The following is a 25,090-nucleotide window of genomic DNA, read 5'->3' as shown; positions in this document are numbered from 1 at the left end:
CCTTTCTTTTCCCTCCTAAGTCCCTTCCCCTCCCTACCCCATAAAAAGTTTTTTCCGATCCCAGAATTCTCTTTTCCATCCCACAATTCTGTTCCCCTTTACATCCCACATTAAATATTGTAAACCTGCAGGCAGTGATCCCTTTTAAGTTTGCATGGCATTTCAGAGTTTCTCTGATTCACCATGGTGGATTTTGCACCAGAGTCAGTGGCTTCATCTGTCTCTTTTGAGGGCCATAGCTGTACCTGATTCATTGTGTTCCCACCTTCACTGATTAGACTACTTGGTTAGTACTGGTAGAACTGTTCCTTTGATCATTACTAGCTCTTTGTGTTTAGCTCAATAGCTCTTCAGTCAGATAACCTGGCAATTGTGACCTTCCTCTTCTTTCAGGGATAAATATGCTGGCTACTGTGGCTGCAAATGCTATATTTTAAACCAATGCTCAAGGGATTAGTACTGAAGTAAAGAATATGGACTTAGCATAAATGGATTTCAAGACACTTACAGCAAATGATTTCTCACTGGTTGCAGAACTGGGCCTCTCAGATTCAGGATACTGCGAGCTGGATGATGGTCTCTTACTAGCTTCTTCCTCTTCTGTATCCTCTTCATCAAAATTCAAACTGCCTGAAATTCCTGTCAGAATACAAGGATAAAACAAATAACCTCTGAAAAAAAGGTGTCATGAGTTCATGGTAGCACTAGTTTACATGTGACTCTTGCATAGCTATTCTGCCCTTGCTCTCTTAACTAATTTTTGTTGTTTGACCTGCTGATTTTCTTCATGTTCTACATTGTTTCCCTGAGCCTTGTAATTCTAACCACCATTTTGCAGCCATCATTGTGCAGATGATTAAGCAGCTGTCAGGCTTTTATTAATACATGTTTACATTATATTACATGATATATTGCTTAGTATATTCTGTCACTGAGCTAATTTTGCCTATTTTCATGCAAAAAAGCCTTCCATGTCTTAAGAACAAAGAAAGGAAATTCAGATCAAAATGCTGACACCTATCCTGTAGGTTGGACTCTATAGTTTACATCCTTTACCATTTCCCTTTAGTCTATACATACTGAAATGCAGTATGACAGCTTTGCAGTTAGAGATCCTCCTACTCTTACATCAATAGCAATTAAGTGTTTCATGAATATTACTTATTATTTTATTTTTAAAGTGGAAGTGCAAACTGACTAGCTCCAGGACCTACCTCTTTAATCTTAACCTAAGCACAGTTATGTAAATAAGACTGTGAGTACACAACTAAAACCACTCAAGATAAAGACACTTAAAAAGAGCTTCTGTACACATCACTTTGTTTGGTGTTCCCTTCCAGTTGGAAAGGCATAATTTTGTCCTGTAATTCCATTCTTTAATTTGGATGTAGAATGGAAAAGCACATAAAACCCTATAGAAAAAGGAGCACACTCAGCCTAAGCTGATTTATTTCCTGAGCAGTCAAACATGGCACTGCATAGAAGGGGCACTACTGGCAGTTCTTTGACTCAGATGAAAGGGAAAAATGTAGTCCTAACAACTTGTCAGTAAACTTCCCAAAGCACATTTGGAAACAGGAAAGGCGTTAACCTTAGTACTACAGCCAATTTCAAAATTCACTGTTTATATTCTATCTCCACTAATTTCCCTGGAAGTTTCAGATATTCTTTCCTGCTTCCTTTACTAACTCATGTGTAATGTTGCTACCCATAGGTAAGCAGCCCTTGTATTTAACAACTGAATGTAAGTATTTCTACATAAGGTTGTACATTACTACATAAAGTGTACTGAAAAGATTCTGGGAGACAGGCTTTGCAAAATAAAAATAAGCTGTGTACCGTGTTAAAAACTAGGAATCATTTTGCTGCAGAGTGCTTAAGCTGCATGCAAAAAAAAAAAAAAGGTTTCCTGTCATACTAGCAGCGACGTAAAATATTTGGCAGACAGAAATGGATGCTTCACAGGGAAACTACTCAATGAGATATAACTATTGAATATAAAACTCTAAAACTGTTGATTGTGACAGCCTTTGATTCTGGAAGAAATGTTTCCTGTTATTCTCCTAAATAGTTAAATTACAGAATTTACTGGCTATAGGGTTCTGCTGCTGTGAAAATATTCAAGCATCATATCCAGATCTAGCATATTTGGAATAAAAATACCCCAGACTTTAGCAAAATGTGAAGTATAGCATTTTGCCACCAACTTCCTTGGAAAAGCCAGAAATTATACAGCGCATTGATAAACTTCTGAAATGTAAGTGGTGTGTTCCAATTACTATGAGAAGAAGGAACTGCAGTTCTGCATTTCTAAATGTTGTGGAATCTGGTAGTTCTACACTTAAACATAATACTGTAAAGACACTTGTTTCATGATCCCTCATACTTTCAGTTTTTTTAATGTTACTGAAAAAAAAAAAAAAAAAAGAAGCCCCCCAAAAAATCACCTTTGCCTGTTATCATCTCTTACCTCGTTTCTCTAAGATTTCTTGCAGATCTGGCTTGCTTGCTGTGTCTGTTAGTGCCTCTCCATCTTTTTCCTGATCTGTATTGTCTTCTGTTTTGGAAGATCCAGCACAGAGAGTTTGGAGTTTGGTCCCCAGATCTTGTACTTCTGATTTCAGGAAAGCTGCTGGTCCATCAATGCCTGCAGGACAAAAAATAATCTGAATTCTAAAGTCTATTTTTCATTACTATGGACACATCTTAGGGTGGTTCTTTTCCTCTTCCCTTGCTCAAGCATCCCTTTGAAGGACTGATGTATACTTCACAGAATCACAGAATTGTCATAGTTGGAAAAGACCTCTATGATCACCGAGTCCAACTCTCAACATCCCCCTCCCCAATAAAATAAGTAAAATATATTTATCAATATCTGTATCACCATGCCCACTAAAGCATGTCCTGAAGTGCCTCAGTTTTTAAATACCTTCAGGGATGGTGACTCTACATGTTCCAGTGCCTAACTACTCTCTCAGTAAAGAAATTCTTTCTAATATGTAGTCTAAACCTCCCCTGTTGCAACTTCAGGCCATTTCCTCTAGTGCTGTCATTATTTACTTGAGAGAAGAGGCCAACACCCACCTCCCTACAACCTCCTTTCAAGTTGCTGTAGAGAGTTCAACTTTTGTTAGAATGAGAGAAATCAGGCTTAACTGGTACAAACCACCCATTACTTTAAACACCTCAGGCATCAGTTTCTCTATTTATAAATACAGTGATTGTATTTCCTTTCTTCCAAGGCCCTAAGCAATTCAAATGAATTGTGTTTGTCCTGCACATTGATATCCTTCAATTTGTTTAGGGGCAGCTACTCTGTTTTCTTGTCCTTCCGATTCCTTGTTTGTTTCTGTGCCAATCACAATGAACACCCTCAAGTGAACTGATAAAATGTCTACAGCCACAGGCAGAAAAATCTGCAATGAGTGCCCTTTGTATTTTTTCCACATTTAAATATACAACACAGCTGTGCACTGCATTTTGTAACTTCTGGAGACATCTTGATGTCAGGGTGTGGCATAAAACTTAATACGTATTTGCGTGGCAAACAATATGTAAGGGAAGATACAACTTTAGATTTCTTGCTTTTCCACCATTTTTTCTATTCCTGAAAAACATTTGGAAAACAAGAAAAACATTCAAAAGACAGGGGCTTTTTGTGGGTTTGATTTTTTTTGTTTGTTTGTTTTAAAATTCTGCTCTACCTACTGATTCTGTATTAATAGAATGGTGATATTACAACATCCTCAAATAGCATGTATCTCAAAGCCTTAGAATGTTTCCTGTTACTTTCTTGTTAAGCTGGTGGGATTCTGGCTCTCATAAACTACTTCCTGACACTGGGATGCAGGGGTTTCCTTGCTGCCCTTTCTTCCTCCCTGTGAACCTGAAGTCTGAAGGCTCTCACTACAATATTTCTTTCCACTCCTAACAAACTGGTCACTATGTTACTGACGTGCTTTGAGACCACTGGGTTACTGCTTTTGCCTCTGATATCACTTGGTGCTTACCACTTCATGGACCACTGTAGCTTGTTTGTCCTGTTTCACTTGTCTCCCTGAAGCCCACAGAAAGCAACATGTGAGGTAAAAAACAGCAAGAACCTAATTCATTGTTCCCAAGACTTTTGTTTTGCTGTTAACTACTTTATCACTCAGTCGTACACAATCTTGAGATGGAATATACCATGATACAGGGAAGACACTCACCCTGAATTATATCCTTTTTTTTTTTTTTATCCTACAGCTTCAGAGGACTCTTTGGATTTGTATCTCCCTACCTTTACAGAGGCTCCTAACCCATTCCTACAGTTTTTCTCCAACTAATACAAGGGAGAGATTACTCAAAGGCACAAGAGCTGGCACAAAATTCAAGGTAAGGTTTAGTTTTTACATTCAAGGTAAGGTTTTCAGTATTGCTCAAAAATACTGTACTACAGTTGTACTCTTGTACATAGGATGGTATGTAATTAATCTTGTTTTTTACTTGGCTACTGTCACAGCAATGCAGGTGCCCATTTTTGACACAAAATCCATGCACTGGAATTTTGGGCAACATTTTGTAATCAGGTTGATTACTTACCACGTAAGGTAACATCACTTTGGAAAGGGGTAGGAGTTTCTACTAATGGAGTCTGCTCCTCACACCCTTTGGGCTTTGACCTACGCAGCTTTGCCTCAGGATTTGGCTGTACCATCAAAGGATCAAGACGTTTCTTCCTCTGCTTCTTCTCTAGAAGAGCTCTCTGTGAAATAAATACAGCATGAAATAAAGATGAGTAATCACAAGCAGAGAGGCAGAAACCATACTTCAGCCATTGGCAATGACATGCCACTGATCAGGATCTCAAATAAACCTGAAAGACTCATGTAATCTCTTGCAAAAATCTTAGACACAGATCACTGTGTCTTTAGAGAGGGGACATTGTCTTCGGTTCTCCATCAGTGCTTGATGGGTGATAAAGACCCCTACTTATTTTCTGATCTATTCTGAGACCATCAGCAGATAATTTTACCACTTTCATCCAGTCTAAACTGCAATAATCCTTAATATAAACAGACAAATTCAGCAGTCATTTATAATCCAATATGAAACATTTCTCAGGGTCAGTATTGTAATACAAAGCACATTCATGCAATTTTATTACTCCATGCATCCTACTTACCTAAACTGATAGAGCAGATAAAACAGCTCTCACAGACTCCAGGCTCTTTCCAATGCAGTTATTGGACTAATCAATCCATCATTTAGGACAACAGCTTCCTGTACATGCAGGGGATGCACAATATTTCATCCCTGTTTTGTAGAATTAAGCTAACTTTGTATTAAAAGAACTATTGTAGAATCATCAATGGTTTAGATTGAAAGAGACCTTAAGGATCATCTTCAAAACTATCGGAAAATGCCAGAGTAAAGACGAGAGCCTTACCTTTGTATAATATGTCAGTTAAGTCTTTTAAATGTTATTAGCATAACATTTCTAAAAATCTTTAATCAGGGCTCACTGCCACTGCAGTTATAAATGCTGTCACAATGCATGAAAAGCAAGTCAGGAGTTTCAAAGAAAAATCTTTTGTCTCAAAAGCTATCACCTTATAGAGAGAACTCAAAACAAATAGTTCCAACAAACAAATGTTGAGAGCCAAGTCTCTAAGAGTAAAAAAAAAAAAAAAAGTAAAAATTATAGTCATTAAAATAAGACTGATCCAATAAAATGAAAATTAATCTACCTTGCAATTTTTTTTCATGTAATTTAAGACTGAAAGGAAAGAGTAGTAAATCCAAATGTTAAAAATCCCCATATTATTTTTCAAAGATTCACAGACATTTGGTGCTTGTGACTTACTACTAAATGAGAATGGGTATAAACTTCTAGGCTAGAATCAAGGCAAACAGGCACATTGCACCATGTTAAAGGCAGCTATATATACTTAATCCTTGAAAGTTAAAGTGATGCATGATGAAGAAGAAAAAGTCATGTTCTAATATTCTATAATGCATCACTATGCAAACAACATGCAAGCCCCTTGCAGCAGATGCAGCTGATCCATGCCTGCTTCTTAGGTACCTGAACACCCTTTGAGAGTTGTTCTTGCTGATAGAAACCCCTTCTCCATCAAATTCTTTTTTTTCAGTCTCCAAGGATCTGTCAGATACACAGTGCCAACAATTCAATCCACTTGAGACACGGACATCTTTGGAACCCCTCCCTCTCCTGTTATGCTTTTTCTCTCTTGCTAGTTCTTTCCTCTCCTATTAGGCTTTTCCTCTCAAGTGAGGTTAGTTTCTTAGGCTAGGGAATTCCAACACAACTCAGCCCTTGCTCTTTTATTCTTTCTGTTCTTCAAGCCCTTACCTAAAAAAACCAGCCCCACTAACACAAAAACAAACAAACAAGCTAGAAAAAAAAATAAAACCAAAACAGTATTTTTATTTAAACTCCTAATTACACTTTGAAGACTGGACTGCAATGGAGGTAGTGTTTGTTGCTACATAATTTTCTGTAAAGTTTGTCATGCAGGGAAAAAATTGCATAGAATTCCAAAGAGATTTTCAGTGGTCTAGAAGAAGAAAAGTATAATAAGCTGCAAAAGTCAAATTCTTACAAAATGTTAGTTACAGATAAAATTTGTTTTCTAGAATGACAGTCAGACTATCCAGAATAATTCATATTGGTTTGTGGTGCTTGTTCTTTAAGTTAATGCTGAGGAAAAGTAAAAGATTTCCTGAAAGTTTCTAAATCTCTAGCATTTTAAATAAAAGGAGAGAAGGAAATCAAGAATCAAAGCACTATACTCAGAATAAAGATTTGTGAAAAACTGTTGCCAAGGCTTCTCTATGTGACAGATAGACAGACAAGAAGAAAATAAAACAGACACATCCTGAAGGCACTAAACCCACAGCTGCTCCTAGAATGGGAAACTGAATTTGGGATTAATATAAAATAAACAGCTTTCAAAACTACTTAACTTATTACGCTATTACATGTGGTTTTTCAAATATTTCACTGGTCAATCTAAATTATTATTATTATTATTATTATTATTATTATTATTATTATTATTATTATTATTATTATTATTATAGTAGATTCTGTTTCTGTTTCAAAGAGTTTCTAGAACTCATGGATCCAATGGGATCATATTGGATAATTTGAAAAATGTATCTTACTGCTGGTAGATGAGACCAACATTTTTCTTACAAGAACTTCAGGATAATCAAAGTGACAAAACATGATAGTAATATGATTTGCTTTAAAAAGGCTTCTTTCTATTACTATTCTTACTGAGATGGAAAAATCTACAAGCCCAATGACACAACAGAGAGTAGCAGTTCATTTTCTCTACATAAGGTGGCAGAGCAGCCTTACCTTCAGCACTGTGTTCTCAGACAGTCCAGTAAGGTGAAGTAGAAAACAGGAAACTATCTTGCTGCATTTTGTCACTAACTAGCCTTTTCCTCCAGCTGTATGTTACAGTAAAAGTTCATATAAGAACAAAAATTACTTCTTGAACCAGAATACATAACCCATTAATTAAGTACCAGATACAAATGATCATGATTTATTCATGATTTTGTGAACTTCATGTATTAAAGCACAACATGAAAATGCAAAAAGATTTAAAAAATCCTAAACCACAAACTCCATTCCTAATGAATTTCAAACAAGCTAAGAAGTCAGATATGTCAAATAAATCATAACACTTTGTAAACCAACCGGTTTTGTAGTCCTTCTATGACTATGATGGACAGGAAGAGCGAATACTTGAAAGCTGAGGCCACTCCACCCTTGAAGGTGCAATACCATGCTACTTGTTATCTGGACTGGTCCTACCCTAGTAGGCCATGCAGGATGGATCCTAGCTTGGAAACATCCCCTCCATGCTTCCAGCTCCTCCTTATTTCATTCTGAGGCAGAAGTGACAACACCAGTGATGATGGCATTAATTAAACTTCACTTCAAGGGTAAGTGCATGAAGAAATATGCATTCAGCTTCACTCTCTCTACCCAAAGGGAGACTGCACTGTGAGCTGGAGGTGCTGCTGGGGAAGGAAGCACTGCCTGAGCAGCCACACAAGGCTCCCTCCTCTAGGAGAAGGCAGGAGTCTAGATAAAAGCATCCTGCCAGCAGGAGCTGGCCCACTGATGGGACCTGATGTCATGCCTTAGAAATTTTTTTTTTTTTTTTTTCTTTTTTTTTTTTTTTTTTTTTTTTTTTTTCCAATTACAGGGTTTCCAAACCCATCTTAAAGATGGATGATGGGCATCTGTGGCAAATGCTTATCCCAGACTCTCTGTACAGCCAAAGGTTCTAAACATTATCCCACTGAATTAAAACGGTTTGCGTTTTTTAAAACCAATTCCTGTAATTTTTTAGGACAAATGAATCAAGTGAGGCATCAGCTACAACCAGCAAGGGGTCCTTCATGTCTGATAGTGATTTCCTATTGACCTCTATTTCTGCAGAAGGCATGGTACTGTTTCTGTAAAAGTTAAAAGTAGACTTTAGAAGGTAACTTTCAAGCCTAAATTAGAGACCATTTGTGTCTCTCAACAAATCTCTTTTGCAAGGAGAGGAGGTGGTGTTAAAAAACATTTTAGTGACATTTTCCAGCTGTTGGTTTTACAGATTATTTCAATCCCAATCAAATCCAAGAAAGCCTGGAAAAAAATCGCAAAAGGATATGGATTCTTTTAACTCACCTCTTTCTGCTTCAACTGACAGATACTCTGAGGGAATTCCATCCAGCCCAACAGCCTTGATTTGGGGGAACAACAGAATATCCCCATGGCCAGGTTTGAAACTAGGCATACATTGATAACTGGGCCTAGTACTAGGAGCCAGTGATCAGTACCAGTTGATAACCCAAGGCAGCAGACCCAAAACAGACACCGAGGTTCATCACCAAGGAGCTGGACCATATCTTAGTTTTGCAACTTCTTTCTGAGTGGAATTTGACTCACAATGCTCTTTTAGTTATTACTTGAACTAACGGTGTGGTTTTATTTTGGATTGGTTTGGTTTTGTGTTTATTTTGCTTTGCTTTGTTTTGGTGTTTGTTTTTTTTTTTTTAAAGTGTTAGTGGAGACCTTAGAGGTAGAAGGATTTTCAGGCTTCCATAAATATGTCAAAAGATAATTTTTTACTCCTTGACTCTGAGTCATTTTAGATAAGCACCTGTATACATACAAAGTTGGTAAGAATGCCACTGTCTGAAAGCTAAGCAAATTCAGTGAAATAGTGAACAAATAGTGGGAAATAATAGTGAAAAAATTCTGGGAAAGGGGGTTTAATATTATCTACTGCAACACTTCTCTGAAGAGTGTTCTGTCTGGATTTAAAGATCCTCAGCTGAAAGAGAACTTGACTAAAAACATACTTTAATTTGAACACAGATTTAATTCAAGTAAGACAGGGATTTCTGGCCCGTGTGAAATGGCCAGCTAGAGAATCATAATAACCTCACACCTAGTGTATTTATAATCATTTACAATTTCCCAGAAAAAGAATACTAAGGATGGATAATTTATTGCTTTAAAGTGTATGGAAACATGCAGCAAATAGCATTTTAAAAACTGAGAACTATAACCCAATATTTGACAAACGCTTGGTTGTAAATGTTTTCTTTGTAGGAAATAAAGTTAAAAGATGCTGGGAATATTTTTCAACAGCAGTGTTAAGGAGATCTTTCTATAGCTTGGGGAAACTTTTCTTTTCCTTTGATGCCTGAAGTGGATAATGCCCTGCAGTTTTCCTCTCTTCTGATTCATCCCTGCATTGTGGTGACTCAGTCCCAATGAAACGAGAGGAAATATGAAGAGGAAATGTATCAAAGGAATGAAGACTACAAGGCATAGTAAGGCTAATTTGAATTAATGAAAGCTATAAAAACATTTAAAGAAGAATATTAGCAATGAGTTCTCATTTTATCCTTGAGACCAAGCATTTTTAGCACTTTACTGCCATTACTAAAATCCCTAGATGGATAAGGTTTGTTTTCCTACACTTATTTTTATCAGCACTATCATTTATTTACCTGATTCTCTAGTTTCAGTTGTCGTAGTTTCATGCTTTCATCCTCAAAGATGCTGGGAAAAAGAAAGAAAGAAATTAATTATTGCAACTAAAAAGCTTGCATTATAAGAGCACAGCCTGTTCACAGATTATGTACAACTTCACTGACATAAGACATAACTTCTATCCCACAGGAAAACCAAGTTACAAAACATTAAAAAATAAAATATACTTCATACTCTGTCATAAGTAGGACAAACTGTTGTTATATCACATTAGTAAATTGTTCTGAAAATTTTTGTAAGCCAAAAAGGCCTCATTACTGATAGATCATGAGCCACCATTGAAGTGAGCTATGAGAGGTTATATCTGAAGGCTTAACACAGTCCAGATATAGTCAGCAAAGGTCACAATCCATTATAAAATACTCAGTTCCAAATTAACTCAGTATTTTAGTTTTTTTCTTGAAGTCAAACCCGCACCGTTTTCTACTCCTGCCAGACCTTTCAAAACTACTGTTAATACCTGGATCTGTATTTGCAACCCTGGATACTAATTTCTAGAGTTGAAAAAAAAAAATTAATTATTTCACTATTTCTTTTATAGGTAACTTTCATAAGAACTCCAGTTTTTCACTCTAAGTTGTGTTCCCATATAGACTTCCCATTTCCTTTTCTTCAACAGTTAATTATTATATAAAAGTGCAATTCAGAGCAGTTTACCCCTATATAAGAAGGAGAGATTAATTAACAAGTAAACACATATTCTGCCTACCACAGTTGTGCACTTTCCTCCAACACAATTTTGACAAAGACCTCTCTGGAAGTGAGAAAGCATCAGAGAAAAGATACTTAATATGGAAACAGACAAATATTATAAATCTTATTGATGGCATGCAGAGAAGAAAGGCTAGCCAAAATTTCTATTTAAACAGGAAATTCTGTCTAGCATAGGCATGCAGGAATATCCAAAGAGGTGAAGTCACAAGCTGGCAGACAGTGCTGAGTATAACCCTTTACAAGGAAAACTGACCAAAATCCCCTGGTAGCAGGCAACAGAATGAAAGCAACCATCAATCCTTTGTACTCTAAAGTGCAAGGATTCACAAAATCATAGAATTGTCATAGTTGGAGAAGGCCTCTGAGATCACCATGTCCAATCGTCAACATAGTCCTCCAGTAAAATAAATAAAACATATTCATCAATATCTGTATCACTATGCCCACCAAAGCATATTCTGAGAAGCCTCATCTACACATTTTTAAAATACTTCCAGGGATGGTGGTTCATACAGAGAAAAGAAGCACTGAAGCACTGCAAATAGTAAGCAGCAATAATTTTAAAAACTGCTCTGCTTTCATTTACCCCTCTTGCAACTTTCCTTCCAGCACTCGGTTATCATTGAAGTGTAACATAATAACCAGACAAGGGAAGAGCTTCCCACACATACACAGGCTACAAACCTTTTCTACTCATCCCAGTGGGACTGTTACAAAGCTTAGAGGAAAAGGCTGTGCCAGAGTTACTCCCACAGCTCCCCAGCCAGGAACGCAAGCAGGGTGCTAAGGGAGCTGCAGGCTTCCAACACGAAGCCTCCCTCAGAGGGACTGGCTACACAGACTGCTACAACTGAGTGCCCTTTGGACATGCCCACGTAAAATAACTGTGGTCTCTGCCATGCTTTTCCATTTGATGGGTTTATGCATAATAAGAGGAATTAAATATCCAGTAGGAATGGGGAAAATGAGTGGCGTTTCCTTAACTACAACAACACAGCCGAGAACAGGGGGGAAACCCAACGAAACAAAACCAAAATCCAGCCACAAAACCAGCTGCCCTTTAATAAATACAAACTGAAAACACTCAAGTAGCCTCAGGTAGTCACAATCTTCCTCTCCCCAAGTGCTGCAGGAGAGCAGACTACAGGAGAACCTGCAGCGCTACAGACTGGGCACAGAGTGGTTGGAGAGCAGCCAGGCAGAAAGGGACCTGGGAGTCTGGATTGACAGGAAGCTGAACATGAGCCAGCAGTGTGCCCAGGTGGCCAAGAAGGCCAATGGCATCCTGGCCTGTATCAGGCGTGGCCAGCAGGTCCAGGGAAGTGATTCTGCCCCTGTACTCAGCCCTGGTGAGGCCACACCTCGAGTACTGTGTTCAGTTCTGGGCCCCTCAGTTCAAGAAGGATATTGAGGTCCTCGAACAGGTCCAAAGGAGGGCAACCCGGCTGGTGAATGGATTCGAGCACAGATCCTATGAGGAGAGGCTGAGGGAGCTGGGGCTGTTCAGCCTGGAGAAGAGGAGGCTCAGGGGAGACCTCATTGCTCTCTACAACTACCTGAAAGGAGGATGGAGCCAGGCGGGGATTGGTCTCTTTTCCCAGGCAACTCTCAGCAAGACAAGAAGGCATGGTCTTAAATTGTGCCGGGGGAAGTTCAGATTGGATATTAGAAAGAATTTTTTCACGGAAAGGGTGATCAGACATTGGAACGGGCTGCCTGGGGAGGTGGTGGACTCTTCGTCCCTGGAGACATTTAAAAAGCGACTCGATATGGCACTCAGTGCCATAGTCTAGTGACTGTGGCGGTAGTTGTTCAAGGGTTGGACTCGATGATCTCTGAGGTCCCTTCCAACCCAGCCTATTCTATGATTCTATGATTTACCAGAATCCACAAGTTCTACTACTGCAGCTGGGTGAGGCACAACAGACATTGCCATGGAGAAAAGAAAAACGACCCAGAACATAGCATAGAAGGGAAGACCAATGATTACCCAGAACACAGAAAGCAACCAAAGCAACCACTTAACAAAAAAGCTCACTTGAGAAGATACAGCAGCATGTCTGAATAGGGGAGAAGACAGTGAGACACAAGGGGGTTCAGGGATCCATTCCTACTTGCAAATCCATTTCCAGAGTCAGCACAGCTCAGCATGAAGCAAAATGTTTTAACTGATACCACCTCAAATTCCTGATGAAAACAGAACTAGCCTTGTTTTCGTATCATAAGCAGAAATTAAAGCGTTGCAATATGTGGATGACAAATTTATTATGAGTGGTTATTTGGTCTTTCCTATTAATTTGCAGAATAACAAGCTAGCCACAGTGAAGAGCAATCTCACAATTTAGTTAACAGATGTTTAGGTATCTAATTAAGGCTTCATTTTTTATGCATTTTATTTTCATTTTTGTAAAAAAAAGGCTCACCACATCTATTGACAGTTCTTTCAGAATGGAAAAATTGTTTTTAAATAACACTGCAATTTTGGAATTATAGACTATGTTGTAAAGTGTGCATACAGATAGACAGAGTTTAAAAATTTGTTTTCTTTGTAATTTCTTTGTGACCCTAAATATATTATACTTAAAAACTCCAAAATAGCTATGCTCCATGAATTTGAGCCCATAAATTACCATTGATGAGAGAGAAGATGACAAAATCCAGTTATATATAACTGCAGCTAGACAAATTCAGACTGCAAATTAAATTTTTATTTAACATGAACTCATTAACCATTGGGATATATCACACGGCTGTGGATTTTCAACAGACTTTTAATTAAGGTTGAATATTAAAAACTGCTGTAATGGAGTAAGACTATGGTCTACCTCAGTTTTCAGATATTGTTATCCCAGATGGGAGAGCTAAGCATTCTTCTACCAAGTTATGTCAAGGAAACAATTAAGTTCCCTTTATATACTGACTTTTGAAGCTGTAAAGAGGCAGATTAAAAGCTGACTTATTATGGGCTACTTTTGCAAGGAGTTGATTGGCTGCAGCTGTGGCTAAGAGGCAATAAGTAGAGAAGGCAAGAAAAGCAACAGGAAGAGCAGACTGTAGAGAAAAAAAATGTTCTACATGATTCAGAATTCACTGGACAGACAGATTTTAAGTATGTTAAGCCAAGGAGAAAACCTCATTATGTTTTTTCTTGAAGTCAACAAAATAGGTACATTCCTCATATGTCAACTAAAGAATACTCTACTCAGTTTTTCCTCCTAAACAAGCAAGAGAAAATTTAAGTTTCCTTGCCAATTTAAAAGTTTCCTAGATAGCTAAAGGTATTCTGCAGTTCAGGTAGATGTAGGTTTGAGAAATAACAAATGCCATTCTTTGGCCTTAATTTTTATGTTTCCATTGCTCTCTTTCTCTTAATGGAACTTCAAAGCACAATAAAGAAACATCACTTTCCTCCACAAATGTCCCAAACTTCCAAATATTTTATGCTCCATTTCTCACTCTACAGAGGACTTCTTCCACTCAGAGTCTAAAAAAGCTACAGATGACTCTTTTTCCCTTTGCAGGACAGTTTATTAATGTGGTAGTAGTAGTTCTGTCTCTGAGCAATAGTCTCAGAACTTAGGAATCAGGGAATGAGAAGAATGTGGCTTTTGGCACACTTTTTTGTCCACTAGATTTTATTTTTAGCTTTAGAAGCTCAAGTAAAAGCAACTTCAGTAAGAAATGCAGAGTATAAAAGCGTTTTCATTCTTAAATATCTGTCCCAAGAGCTTTCCTAGGAATTGCTCTCCTCATCTGAACTACAGCTATGAGGGAAAATAGCAGCTATAGAAAACAGATCATTTGAAGAAGTATTCTTTCTTTTTAAAACAAATATGCCAAACAAAAATTGCAATTCTGTCTCTGGAGAGTGGTTGAGGAACAAAATTTATCTGTAATGCACATTCCAATCCACAAAAGGGAGGAGTCCCATCTGCTTTCCTTGCAACTATTACAATTGTAATAATTAATTTCTGGGAAAATCTGCAACATAGCATCCACAGGAGGGAGGAATACCTACTTTTTCTGCACTCCCAAAAGTAGAAGAATGTGTTGGAGTGGGGTTTTTTTCATACACAGAATATTATTTCCTTCAGAATTAAACTATCATTAAGTCTTCCAAGGTAAAATCTTCTGCAACTTAGCCATAAAAATGCCACATCCATTTCTAGGTGACACTGCTCAGATTGCACCAACATTTCAGTTATGAGCTATTTTTTAGTTATTGATATCTCAACCAGGACAATTTTTAGCTTCTCTATGCTTTATTTACTAAAAGAATAATTTCTCCAGTGAAATCCATTTTACGTCTGATTTCAACACTGCACCTCCCCACCCTGAAATCATGCACAGAGTTCTAATGCCAGTAGCATACTGTTTCCTGAAAGCTTTCACAACATCTATCTGTCAGTTTTTTTACCTACTGGACATACTCTGGGAACAATGACATGGCAACAGTGAACATCTAGTTTTGGAAGCAATTCTTAATGAGTGACTATGTTATTGCACATGAAGACTGTCTTGGTTATGCTTTAGTACACAAATCATGTTTCACATGGTACCGTTTGTATAAGAGTTACATCAGAATATTTGAAAAGAAGTGTAAAATAAACTAATAGGAACACTAAAATCAATTGCCAGACCAAAGTTGGGTGAGGGAGCAGAAAGACAAACATCTAGATCTATATGGCCTCTAGGCACAGTATGTTCTTGCCAATGACTTGCAGCAGCTATCTGAATTATTTCAAACATACTAAAAAAGATCCTAAAGAAGCATAAAGGCAAGTTTTTCCTTTACGGTCTCTCCTTCTACTTACCTCCAAGTTTAAAAATGAAACTTTACTGTGGAATTGCCTTTAAATTCACATGAACTAGACACATGCCAAAACCAAACAAAACCAAAAAAGGCTGGCACTCTGAAACATATATATAGATGTATCTTTTTATATACATCTATAAATGCATATATGGATATTTTATTTTGGCAAAACAGCTGCCCCAACAAGTCAGAGCAATGAGAATACCATCCCAAAGAAAGAAAATGTGGATGATGGTTCATGTATACCAGAGGTGTTGCTAAGGTCAGAAAAGCAACACCTCATATTGCAAACACCTCCAGCAGGAAGAAAAGGCAAGTGACTCCCTTCTGAGGGGAACATAGGGTCCAATATGCTGGACAGGAATTCTGCTGCCTCCCTGGGGCCTCGATTAAGGACATGACTAGAAAACTTTCTTGAGTACAACTTGAGTACAGACTTTTCAGCTCTTAGCCACCAATGCAACTGTTAGAACACTCTGTTTCCAAAATCATGTTTATTCCGGTGAATTTTATGAAAACTAGATTTCTGCTAGGGAAACCAAAGAGACATTTATTCCATAAGCAGAACACCAGGTTTCTATTTCATGTTCTCTCAGCTACACACTCCTAATTCCCAGTCACTTCATTGCTAGAATTCACTCTCCCCAGCAAAAGACCAAAGCAAGAAGGACTTTAGAATTCTGATTCCTCTGATCTTCTGTTTGTGAATAACTACAACTTACCTGTCACTTTTGTTAGTATTGTGACCTATCACAACATGAAACCAGTGAAATTTAGAGCAGCTACTATCTTCTCTAGTAACAAAGTCAGCAGTCAGACAGCATACAGTATGCTTAGCCCAAACTAGATAGCAAAACTCAGAGTTTCCTGAAAACAAGTGGATAACACTTCATGCCAAAAATTGCATTTTACAGTCTCTCAGACAAAAACTTGAGGAAGGAACATGAATTAAATTTTTGGAGCTGATACTCTAGAAGTGACTGTGGACTTTCAGTCCCAGTCCAGTTTTTTATTTTAAAAAATTGAAAGGGATATCTATTAAAGTGCTAGGAATAGCAAAATTTAATTTCCATCCCAAACTAAGTGACTCAGCAAGATACTGCTGCTAGGTGTTTTTTTTCCTCAGATCTCATATGAGAATGCTAAATGTGAAAAGAGTCCAAAAGTGACCACAGACTTCTATAACAATAACACAAACAGTTAGAGTTCTAACATCTCAGACAATACATGTTTTAAACAACACTAGGAGGAAAGGTAAATGTTCTTGCAGAAGTCTAAGGCAACAGCTCTAGACATATCAAGAAATCCATTTCAAAGAGAAGTCATCCCATAACTCAATTATAACACAGCCAACAATTTTATTTTAGAGATCACCCAACTGCCTCATTGACAAAACAGGAGTCTGGAACTATCTCACTGTAAGTTTGGTTGCAGAATGTTTTCACACATATAAAGTCATAATTACATTGAAAGTGGGGTACTTGCCCCTCCTACAGATGCCATACCAATAGTGGTTTAAAAAAAAAAAAAATGCAGGAGAAGAGAAAAAGAATGATTGCCTCTTTAAAGATGAGTCATCAATAACCTAAATTCTAAATTGTAAGAGATGGGAAAACTTTTTAAAAAACTGAAGAGACAGTCCAAACAATGTTCAACTTTAAGACAACTCCTAACAATTGCAATTACCAAATGTATTTCTAGTTGCACTTGGAAAATTGAGCGAGAGGTGTAACCCTGTTGCTATTTTTTTCCCCCCTCTCTTGCCCCAGCAGCCTGTCACAGGAAATGAGGTGATTCTTTCTTCACTCACCCAGACAGCAGCAGCATCACATTGCAGTTGGAAAAGGTTTTGTTTCCTTTCAAAACTGCACTCCTAAGATTACATGTCAACCACATTTATAAAATATTTACAGATTTGTCTCCTTTTGGACAGATTTCTTTGTCATAATGTTCAGACTTGAAAGTGGTGAAACAATCAAGGTATTAAGCCAGTTCTCTTTTACCTAAGGATAAGATTTGCAGAATTATAAATCCAGGAATTTGCAAAGCAGTGTGGCCCAATAAAAATACCCAGGGACTAGCAGTGATGCTGATAGGCTTTTAAAAGGAATTTCAATTTTTTTTCTCTTCTCTGGGTCATGAGTATAGCTAAAAGCTAAAAGCATTAGCAAAGTAGTTTGTCTTTTTTTCCTCAAAATTATGATTATTGTGCATCTATACAAAAGTGAAGCCTAGCAGTTACCAAGACTCCTGACAACCTCAACTACACTAGGGTTTTTTCAAGTATGGAAAGGGCTTTTGGCTGGACAACAATCCATGAAATCACTTTTGAGCCTTTATCAACACATGGGCTCATAATCTTTTGCAAATGGAAATAATATATGCCCTTCTTCTTCATTAACTTTTGAAGACATTGAGGAAGTATTCCAGAACTCCCGAGTGCAAAACCAGAAAACCACTCTTTCATTCATGTCATCACCCCAAGAGGCATCCAGGTTATAGAAGGGGGACTGCTGTAACTGACACCCAGGCTCTGTAGACCCAGTCAAGACTTTTGCACTTTGAAAATCGTGTTACCCATACATTACATCTGAAAACTAGAAGGTGAAGCACATCTGGAAGGCAGAATGCTCAAAACTTTAATGTATAATGAATTATTGAGCTAAAATTACCAATTGTATGGTACAAGTAAATAATGTTTCTCTTCTACAGCGTGCTTATTATAGTACGGCTGTAAGAGGTTTAGGTTTCTCTCTTTACTTGCTTTTTCCTTTCCCCATCCAAACATCAGAGGCAAGTCCAAGAGATCAAGATCCAAGAGTCAGAAGAGACTTTTTTTCTTTTGTTTTAACAGTCATACTAATTCTTTCAAAACTCATTTTCACTGCCTGCCTGTATTCTCACATTTAATTTCAACTAATGCGGGTTTTGAGCTATTCAAGTGCCACGGGCATAATCTCTTTCCAAAATCTCTTTCCCGAAGTTCACAGGTTTTTTTCCCCTGTTATATCAGTTGATCTCCCTTCCGTTTTCTCTCTCTTTCCCTTGCAACAGCACACGGAGTACGACCCCATATACCCCAGGAGCTCCATCAGCACCAGCAGCGCGGAGTAAACCCGCAAAAACGCTTCACATCAGCACCGAGAAACGAGCAGGGTGGACCCAGACCCCACAAACCCAGCTCAGCCCACAAGGACACAGACGATGCACAGCGCACGACGCCGAAGAGCGAGGCACACTGAGCACGGCTTCGGGATTTAAGCGACCACCGTGTTCCCGCTGGGAGCGGCAGCTTCCCGGGGCAAAGGGGGGTCGGGGGGAGGTGGGGGGACCACAGCCCCCGCCCCGCCACGCGGGCCACTGCCCCACGCGCGCGGCTGGGCCCGCTTAGGCCCCGCTCAACCCGGTACCGGGAGCCCCGCGGGTGGGTGCGCTGCCCCGGCTGCCGTGCGAGGAGGAGCTGCGCGCCGCGACGGGAGTCCCGGAGACGTCACCTTCCCGAAACCAGTGCGCGCCCGCCCGCCGGAAGGTGGAACCGAACCGGGAATCATCTCGCTGGGAAACCCCCACCCGAGGTGCGGGGCCGGGCCGGGTCGGGCCGCAGACAGTCCTGCAGTACCGCCAGGCCCGCGACGAGTACTCGCAGGGTCCCGCCGAACCTCTCTCACCTGCCGCCGGCCGAGCCACCGCGGGCCCTGACGCTCTCCATCCCGGCCCCGCCGTTGCTATGGGGCCCCGGCCGCCGCGCCGCGCCCCGGCCTCACCGCTCCCCTTGGCAACCGAACCGGGTGCTGGGGCGCGGCGCCATTGATTGGCCCAAGGCGCAGCAGACAGACGGACCGCCCGCCCGACGGACACGGAGCCCCTCGGCGGGGCGGGACGAGCCCCGCACATGCGCGGGACGACGGTCAGCCCAGCCCCCTTCCCGCCCCAGCCGCCCGGCACCCCCCGCCTTCCGCCTCCTCTGGGTAACCGGGGTGACGGCCCCTACCATGGGGCCACGTAGAAAGCTCTTTTCGGAGCCTCCCCGCACCCCTAGGAAGCCCGGCCCGACTTATCTCCATCCTAAAGCATCCACCCAGCGGGTTTTTCGGGAGAATCAGCCAGTAGGAGGCGTATCTTAGAATGGTTTGGGTTGGAAGGGGACCTTAAATATCATCTACTTCCACCCGCCCCGAATGGGCAGGGAGAGCACCCGCTAGAGCAGTGGTCAAAGCCCCATACAACCGGGCCTGAGGTGCTGAAAAATAACTGAGATATTCAGAGTGATGTGATTATTTCGTGTAATATGTCCTCTGTGTATATACACAAGTTAAAACTGTAATTGGAAAGGCATACAATTAGTGCCACAGCTAGCACTGAGCAAGAACATCCTGGAATAACTAGGCCTTGAAGGCAGCAATCAATCAAGATGTATCAAGGGCGTTTCACATATATCACTAACGTGGCACAGATTTAAGGTCTATAAGGATAATGACACCTAAGGAATGCAGGGTATGATAAAAAGAACTAAAATCAAGGTGAGATTGACTGTTGGACCAGTCTTGAGCAATTGGAGTTACAGACCTTGCAATATTGTGTCCTTTATGTGAATTTAGCTCATTATAATGTCATTGTAATACTAAAAATCACACCTCCAGGCCAAAAAGACCCCTCTTCTGAACATGTGCTGTAGTAGAAATAGCGCCATAACCATATTATAACTATAAATAAATTGGTAGCCGATTATTGTAAAGAAGACGGATTTAGAAGCTTATTAACTTTACAGTATTGTGTACAAAATACTTCTCAGAAAATTTCCTTTGGTGTGCTTGATTTGTGAGAAGCCATGGAGCACTCAGCTCTGCACAAACCCGAAATAAATAACAATGTTTCCTTCCTAAACAGTCTTTTTGGTCCGCTAATTTAAAAGGGTAACAGTAACACAGCTGAATGTTCCTTGAAAGTAACATTGTGTCTTTGCACATAAGAAAATAATAAATCTCCTGCCAAATCAGACATTAGCCTGCCTCCTTGAGAGCTCAGGGCTCACTAATATGTTGGCAGCACTCAGCTTCCCTCTCTCCAGCAGGTATTTCATTAAGTGAGGCCGCCGTCTCCAAGTAACCTTTACTCCATACTCATGTTCGGGAGTATCTGTCACCAGTACTGCTGCTGAATCCCCACTCCCACAGGCACCAATGCCATGTGCCAGCTCTGCTTCTGGATGCCAGGCATGGCTACTTGTTTGTGCCAGAGTGCTGCTGCATCCCCAGTTCCTCATGGAAGGCGTCTGTGCAGTCTCTAAATGTGGTAAACTACAGAATTCTGGCTCCACAGGCTGGGGAGCAGGTAGGGAAGGTATTTCTTTACAGTTTTCTGGACTGTTCACCTGGATGTTGGCTTTTGTTGCCGTCTGTTTCTTGGGCAGGCTGTGAGAGTGCTGTGGGTTCTTCCTCAAGTGATTCAGACTGTCTGAGGGGTGGACTGCATGTCCTTCTGGAGTATGAAAAGTTAAAGGTGGATATTTGCAGGCTGCAGCTCTGTGGCAAGCTCCTCCTGGGTGAAGGGAACTGTGTTTGCCATCCTGATTCTGGGGCTTGCGAGGGCCACGACACTTCTTCTGGCATTCTTTCGACACCACCGACTTAGTTGTTTCAAACTGTGGGCACACCTGAAGGAAAAGACATAGAAATAAGAAAAAACACCAACAATTTTCTCCAGACGAAGGAATGGCAACCTGATTTCACTTTCCCGCTTATTTAATTTTTTTTTCAGCATTCATTAAGTGACTAAACTGGTCTGCAGCAAAGCAAATCGGTCACTAACCAAACTGCTAAGCAAGACATACCTCTAAACTTCAACACCCTGTTCTGCTTTCTTTTCTGAAAAGTGATTGGAGTACAAGTGAGCTATTCTCTGGTTACTTAAAAAGCACTCAAGATGGGGTTTTAAAGAAAAACTGGTGTCTACTCCTGTAATTCTTGCAGATGTAAAACAGTTCAGAGCTGGATCCTGTTCCTTTCTGTATCTGTGTAACTCTGAATAGGTTAAATTAATTACATTCTTAGTCTCCCTGAACAGGCTGAACTGAGAGCAATACAAAGTGATATAAAGGATGCCCATCTGGATCCAACACCTTAGGTTATGTTAGTAATGCTTTCAGAATATTCACCAAAAATAATTTTACTTCAAACCAAAGATAATTTCTACTCTGGAGTAACATCACACAAAAGCAACTTCTAGAACTGGATTTCTATCAAAGATGGTTAAACCTCAACAATCTATATTTCTTAGAAAGATTCTGGACTCTTACTCAAAACCTGGAAATCCTTCTATCACAGTATTCTTTATCTTCCCGGCTATCAATAAAAAGAATCAGGTTCCATTTCTTGTATTTTTCTTTTCCCTAGAGCACACCAAACTGGATTCCAGTTGCAGTAAGTACAAATCCCTTTCAGCATTTGTAAGTTACCACATAATTCATAAAAAAACCCCTAATTAATTAAGGATAGTATTTGGCTGCTGTACAACTGAACTGTTTGTTCAGGAAGAGAGAGAAGTGACTCTATCCTGGCATATAGGAACATAAATGAACCACTGACGTTGAGGATATGATTTCCTGGTTTCTGAAAACATGTACAGGAGGCATTATCAGTGTAGGATCCTAGTAGTCAGGAGGGTATAAAAACTTAAGTAACATCAAGAAGATAGAAGCAGAAGATCAGTTGCCACAGAAAAAATTAACAGAAACGCTGCAGAGGAATTACAAGAAGTTACAAACCTACCAGTATTTTCAAATGGAAAAATACCAAAGAGCTTCAAGTGCTCTTCAAACTGTTAGAATCATCGTATGTTTGGAATCAAGCAGCCTGGTGTGGATGTTTCCACCTCTTCCAAGCATAAAGAAAGCTTATTCACAGCAGTTATTTCACTTACTGTTCCAGAAGCCATAAAGCTAACTGCCTCAAGCTTATAAAAAAATCAAAGAGTAAAACATTGATCATATCCTACTTGAAGGTTAAGGTATCACAAAAATAACTCTGGGTTTCCTACCAAGAAGAAAAGGAATGTTTCATGTAGGTTTGAAGCCATGCTTTGCAAGCCAGCTTAACGAAGAGCAGAGGCAAAAAGTAGTAATGCTTAAAGAGAGCTGCTCTAGGTGATTACTGTTATTGTACAAGTGCTGCAGAGACAGACTATTCATATTTGCTTAAAAAAATTTAAAAATAAAGAAATTAAAAAAATCTTTACATTAAATTACATAAGGAGTTTCTTAGGACATGTAAACAATCCCTGGAATATTTTTTCAGAGCAGAAAAGGAGCCCATCAGAATCATATGGAGAGAAACTATTCAAAAGACACAAAATGGAAGAGAGGGCAGGCTAGAACAAATAATCCTGAAGTGAAAACCTATGTACTCTAAACTTAGCAGTGTCAGATTTAAACAAAATGTCTAGCCCGCTGACATCTAACATTTAGAGTTCAGCAGTCATTTCAAGAAGCAAGAAAGAGGGAAAAAAAAAAAATCCCCACTAATGTTACTTATTTTCAGGGTTTTCAGTTGTCACATAAAACAGCATTTTCCCGACAAAAAATAGCTTTTCAGAAGGCAAATAACCAGTGTATACTGCACGCAGTTTTATGCCATCAAATAACCAAGACCTTAATGTTTGTAGTTAGATTATAAAGCAACTAGAAAGCACTGTAGGCAGCTACAATGAATTCAGGCCCATGCTGCTAACTTTCAGTATCCAGGACACATCTCTTTCAGTTGAGACACGGAGGAGAAAACTTGAAAACTGTTGCTGTATGACGCAGGGGGAAAAATAATCTATACCAACCCAGACAGCAGAGGTGTTCTGGTCTACAGGTTTTGTAGGAACACGTCTTGGATTCCTGGCTGAAGGGAGGGGAGCCTCGTAGCAATGGACGGGTCCCTCTGGCGGCCTCTCAAGGAATACCAGCTCTGCCTTCCTGGCCTTGAGGGTACCTTTCTTTTTCGGAGGCATTAAAAGGTACAGTAAAACGACTTAGAAACTTCATGATGCTTGCTAGAGCCAGCCGGAGAAAAAGAAAAGCACCCCGAGGAGATGCTAAAGTCTCAGATCTGTAGAAGACAAGTAAATTGATTTGAAAACAAACTTGTTGAGAAAATTCTGATCTAGTTTTTAACAGAAGTAAACCATTCAGGTAACAGCACAGTGTATGCACCTCTGTGCAGACTTCTTCCTACCAGTAGTTTTTGAACCTTCTGTCGACTTTCAGGTAGATTAAAAAATGCATTGCAGAACAGATAAATCCTCCAAAGTTTTACAAATACACCGTGGGAGACAGAGATGCAGACCCAACTGCAAAAGGAGTTCTGAACTGGCCTTTGGGCCTTTAGGACCCAATGTTAATGGAAAAAATATAGTTTCTTATGAAAATACATGCTTTAAATACACAACAGGCAAATTAACATATGCATTTTTCTTCATAAAATCACTTTAGAATTTGAATTACATCCATCTATGTTAAGGCCAGAGTAAAATAATGAATTATTAATATATTATCAATATAATAAGAATAATAAGCATTAATAAGAAGAATACAGTTCTTAACATATTAATAGGCACAGTCACTGAAAATCTGAGGAAACTGGGAGAGAAGAAAAACAAACTTGTAATGGGAGTAGCTGACATACTGAACCAGCCATGTCAAGTCCACAGTAATAAATAAATAAATAAGCAAATAAATAAAGGTTTAGGAACTTCAAATCAGAGAAACTTGTGCTCTTTTTTTCAGTCATACCCATAAAATTGTTTGTGATGCCAAGTTGGAGCACAGGGCTGAGATAACAAGAAGTCTTTCAGTTTCTTATTGGTAACTAACTGTACTTTTTAATATCAGGAATGTTAAAGTTTTTAAGTACTTTTAAGACTCTACATATCTCCTCCTGTATTCTACGTATCTTGAATGATTTTTTATTTTTTTTTTTTTTTTAGTGCAGCGAATAAGTTTTAATTAAAATCACATTCAATTTTCCCTTCAAAGCCAGATCAGTGCAGACGAGGAACTTTGGAGGCGACATTTCCTGAGAAACACACTTTTTGCTAAACGCACAAGACAGCAACATCCTGACAGCTTACCGCAGAGCGGTCCTGCCCGCTCCCCCGGCCCGGTTCGGCCGTAACACCACAACTCCCTTGGACCAACCCCGGGCCGGCGGACGGCGCCGCGGGGCACAGGGCAGGGCTCCCACCGAAGCGGCGCGGCTGGGGCCAAGCTGCTGCCCGGGACCGGGCCTGCGCCTCCAGCAGCAGCTGAGCAAACCCCCCCAGGAGGGGAGGCGTGAAACGGGGGAAGGGGAGAGGGGGGTTGGGAAGAGGGGAGGCGGCCGAAACGACCCCGGGAAGCAGCGCGGCGCGGACCCAACCCCTACAGCGCTACCGGCACCGCCGCATCCGCCACCGCTTGGCCCAACTCAACCCGCCCCCTGCTTCACCTCATTGGTCCA

At 39.8% G+C, this 25,090-nt stretch overlaps 2 protein-coding genes across 4 annotated transcripts in view; both read right to left on the bottom strand.

Moving 5' to 3' along the window:
- Positions 1 to 19,505, bottom strand: part of TULP3 (TUB like protein 3) — a 29,530-nt gene extending 10,025 nt beyond the window's left edge. The window contains exons 1-6 of one of the 3 annotated variants that reach the window (XM_071762528.1): positions 19,280 to 19,504; positions 10,039 to 10,090; positions 7,370 to 7,464; positions 4,582 to 4,744; positions 2,471 to 2,647; positions 509 to 639 (exon numbers count right to left, since the gene is read on the bottom strand). In XM_071762528.1, coding sequence (XP_071618629.1) covers positions 509 to 639; positions 2,471 to 2,647; positions 4,582 to 4,696 — 423 coding nt within the window. In that variant the 5' untranslated portion in view covers positions 4,697 to 4,744; positions 7,370 to 7,464; positions 10,039 to 10,090; positions 19,280 to 19,504. Of the gene's footprint in view, positions 1 to 508; positions 640 to 2,470; positions 2,648 to 4,581; positions 4,745 to 5,428; positions 5,453 to 7,369; positions 7,465 to 10,038; positions 10,091 to 19,279 lie in introns of those variants that run through there. The other 2 variants (XM_071762518.1, XM_071762537.1) reach the window with 2 other exon arrangements.
- Positions 19,506 to 20,323: 818 nt separating this feature from the next.
- RHNO1 (RAD9-HUS1-RAD1 interacting nuclear orphan 1) lies at positions 20,324 to 24,943 on the bottom strand. The gene is made up of 3 exons (XM_071762552.1): positions 24,723 to 24,943; positions 23,436 to 23,701; positions 20,324 to 21,264 (listed from the first exon to the last, which is right to left on the bottom strand). Exons 2-3 carry the CDS (start codon positions 23,601 to 23,603, stop codon positions 20,605 to 20,607), a joined length of 828 nt encoding a protein of 275 aa, XP_071618653.1. The 5' UTR covers positions 23,604 to 23,701; positions 24,723 to 24,943; the 3' UTR covers positions 20,324 to 20,604.
- Positions 24,944 to 25,090: the final 147 nt, after the last annotated feature.

Source organism: Heliangelus exortis, chromosome 1 (genome assembly GCF_036169615.1).
Source record: "Heliangelus exortis chromosome 1, bHelExo1.hap1, whole genome shotgun sequence".
Lineage (NCBI taxonomy): Eukaryota > Metazoa > Chordata > Aves > Apodiformes > Trochilidae > Heliangelus > Heliangelus exortis.
Note: the sequence above shows the minus strand (reverse complement) of the source record. Positions and strands in the feature narration are given on the sequence as shown.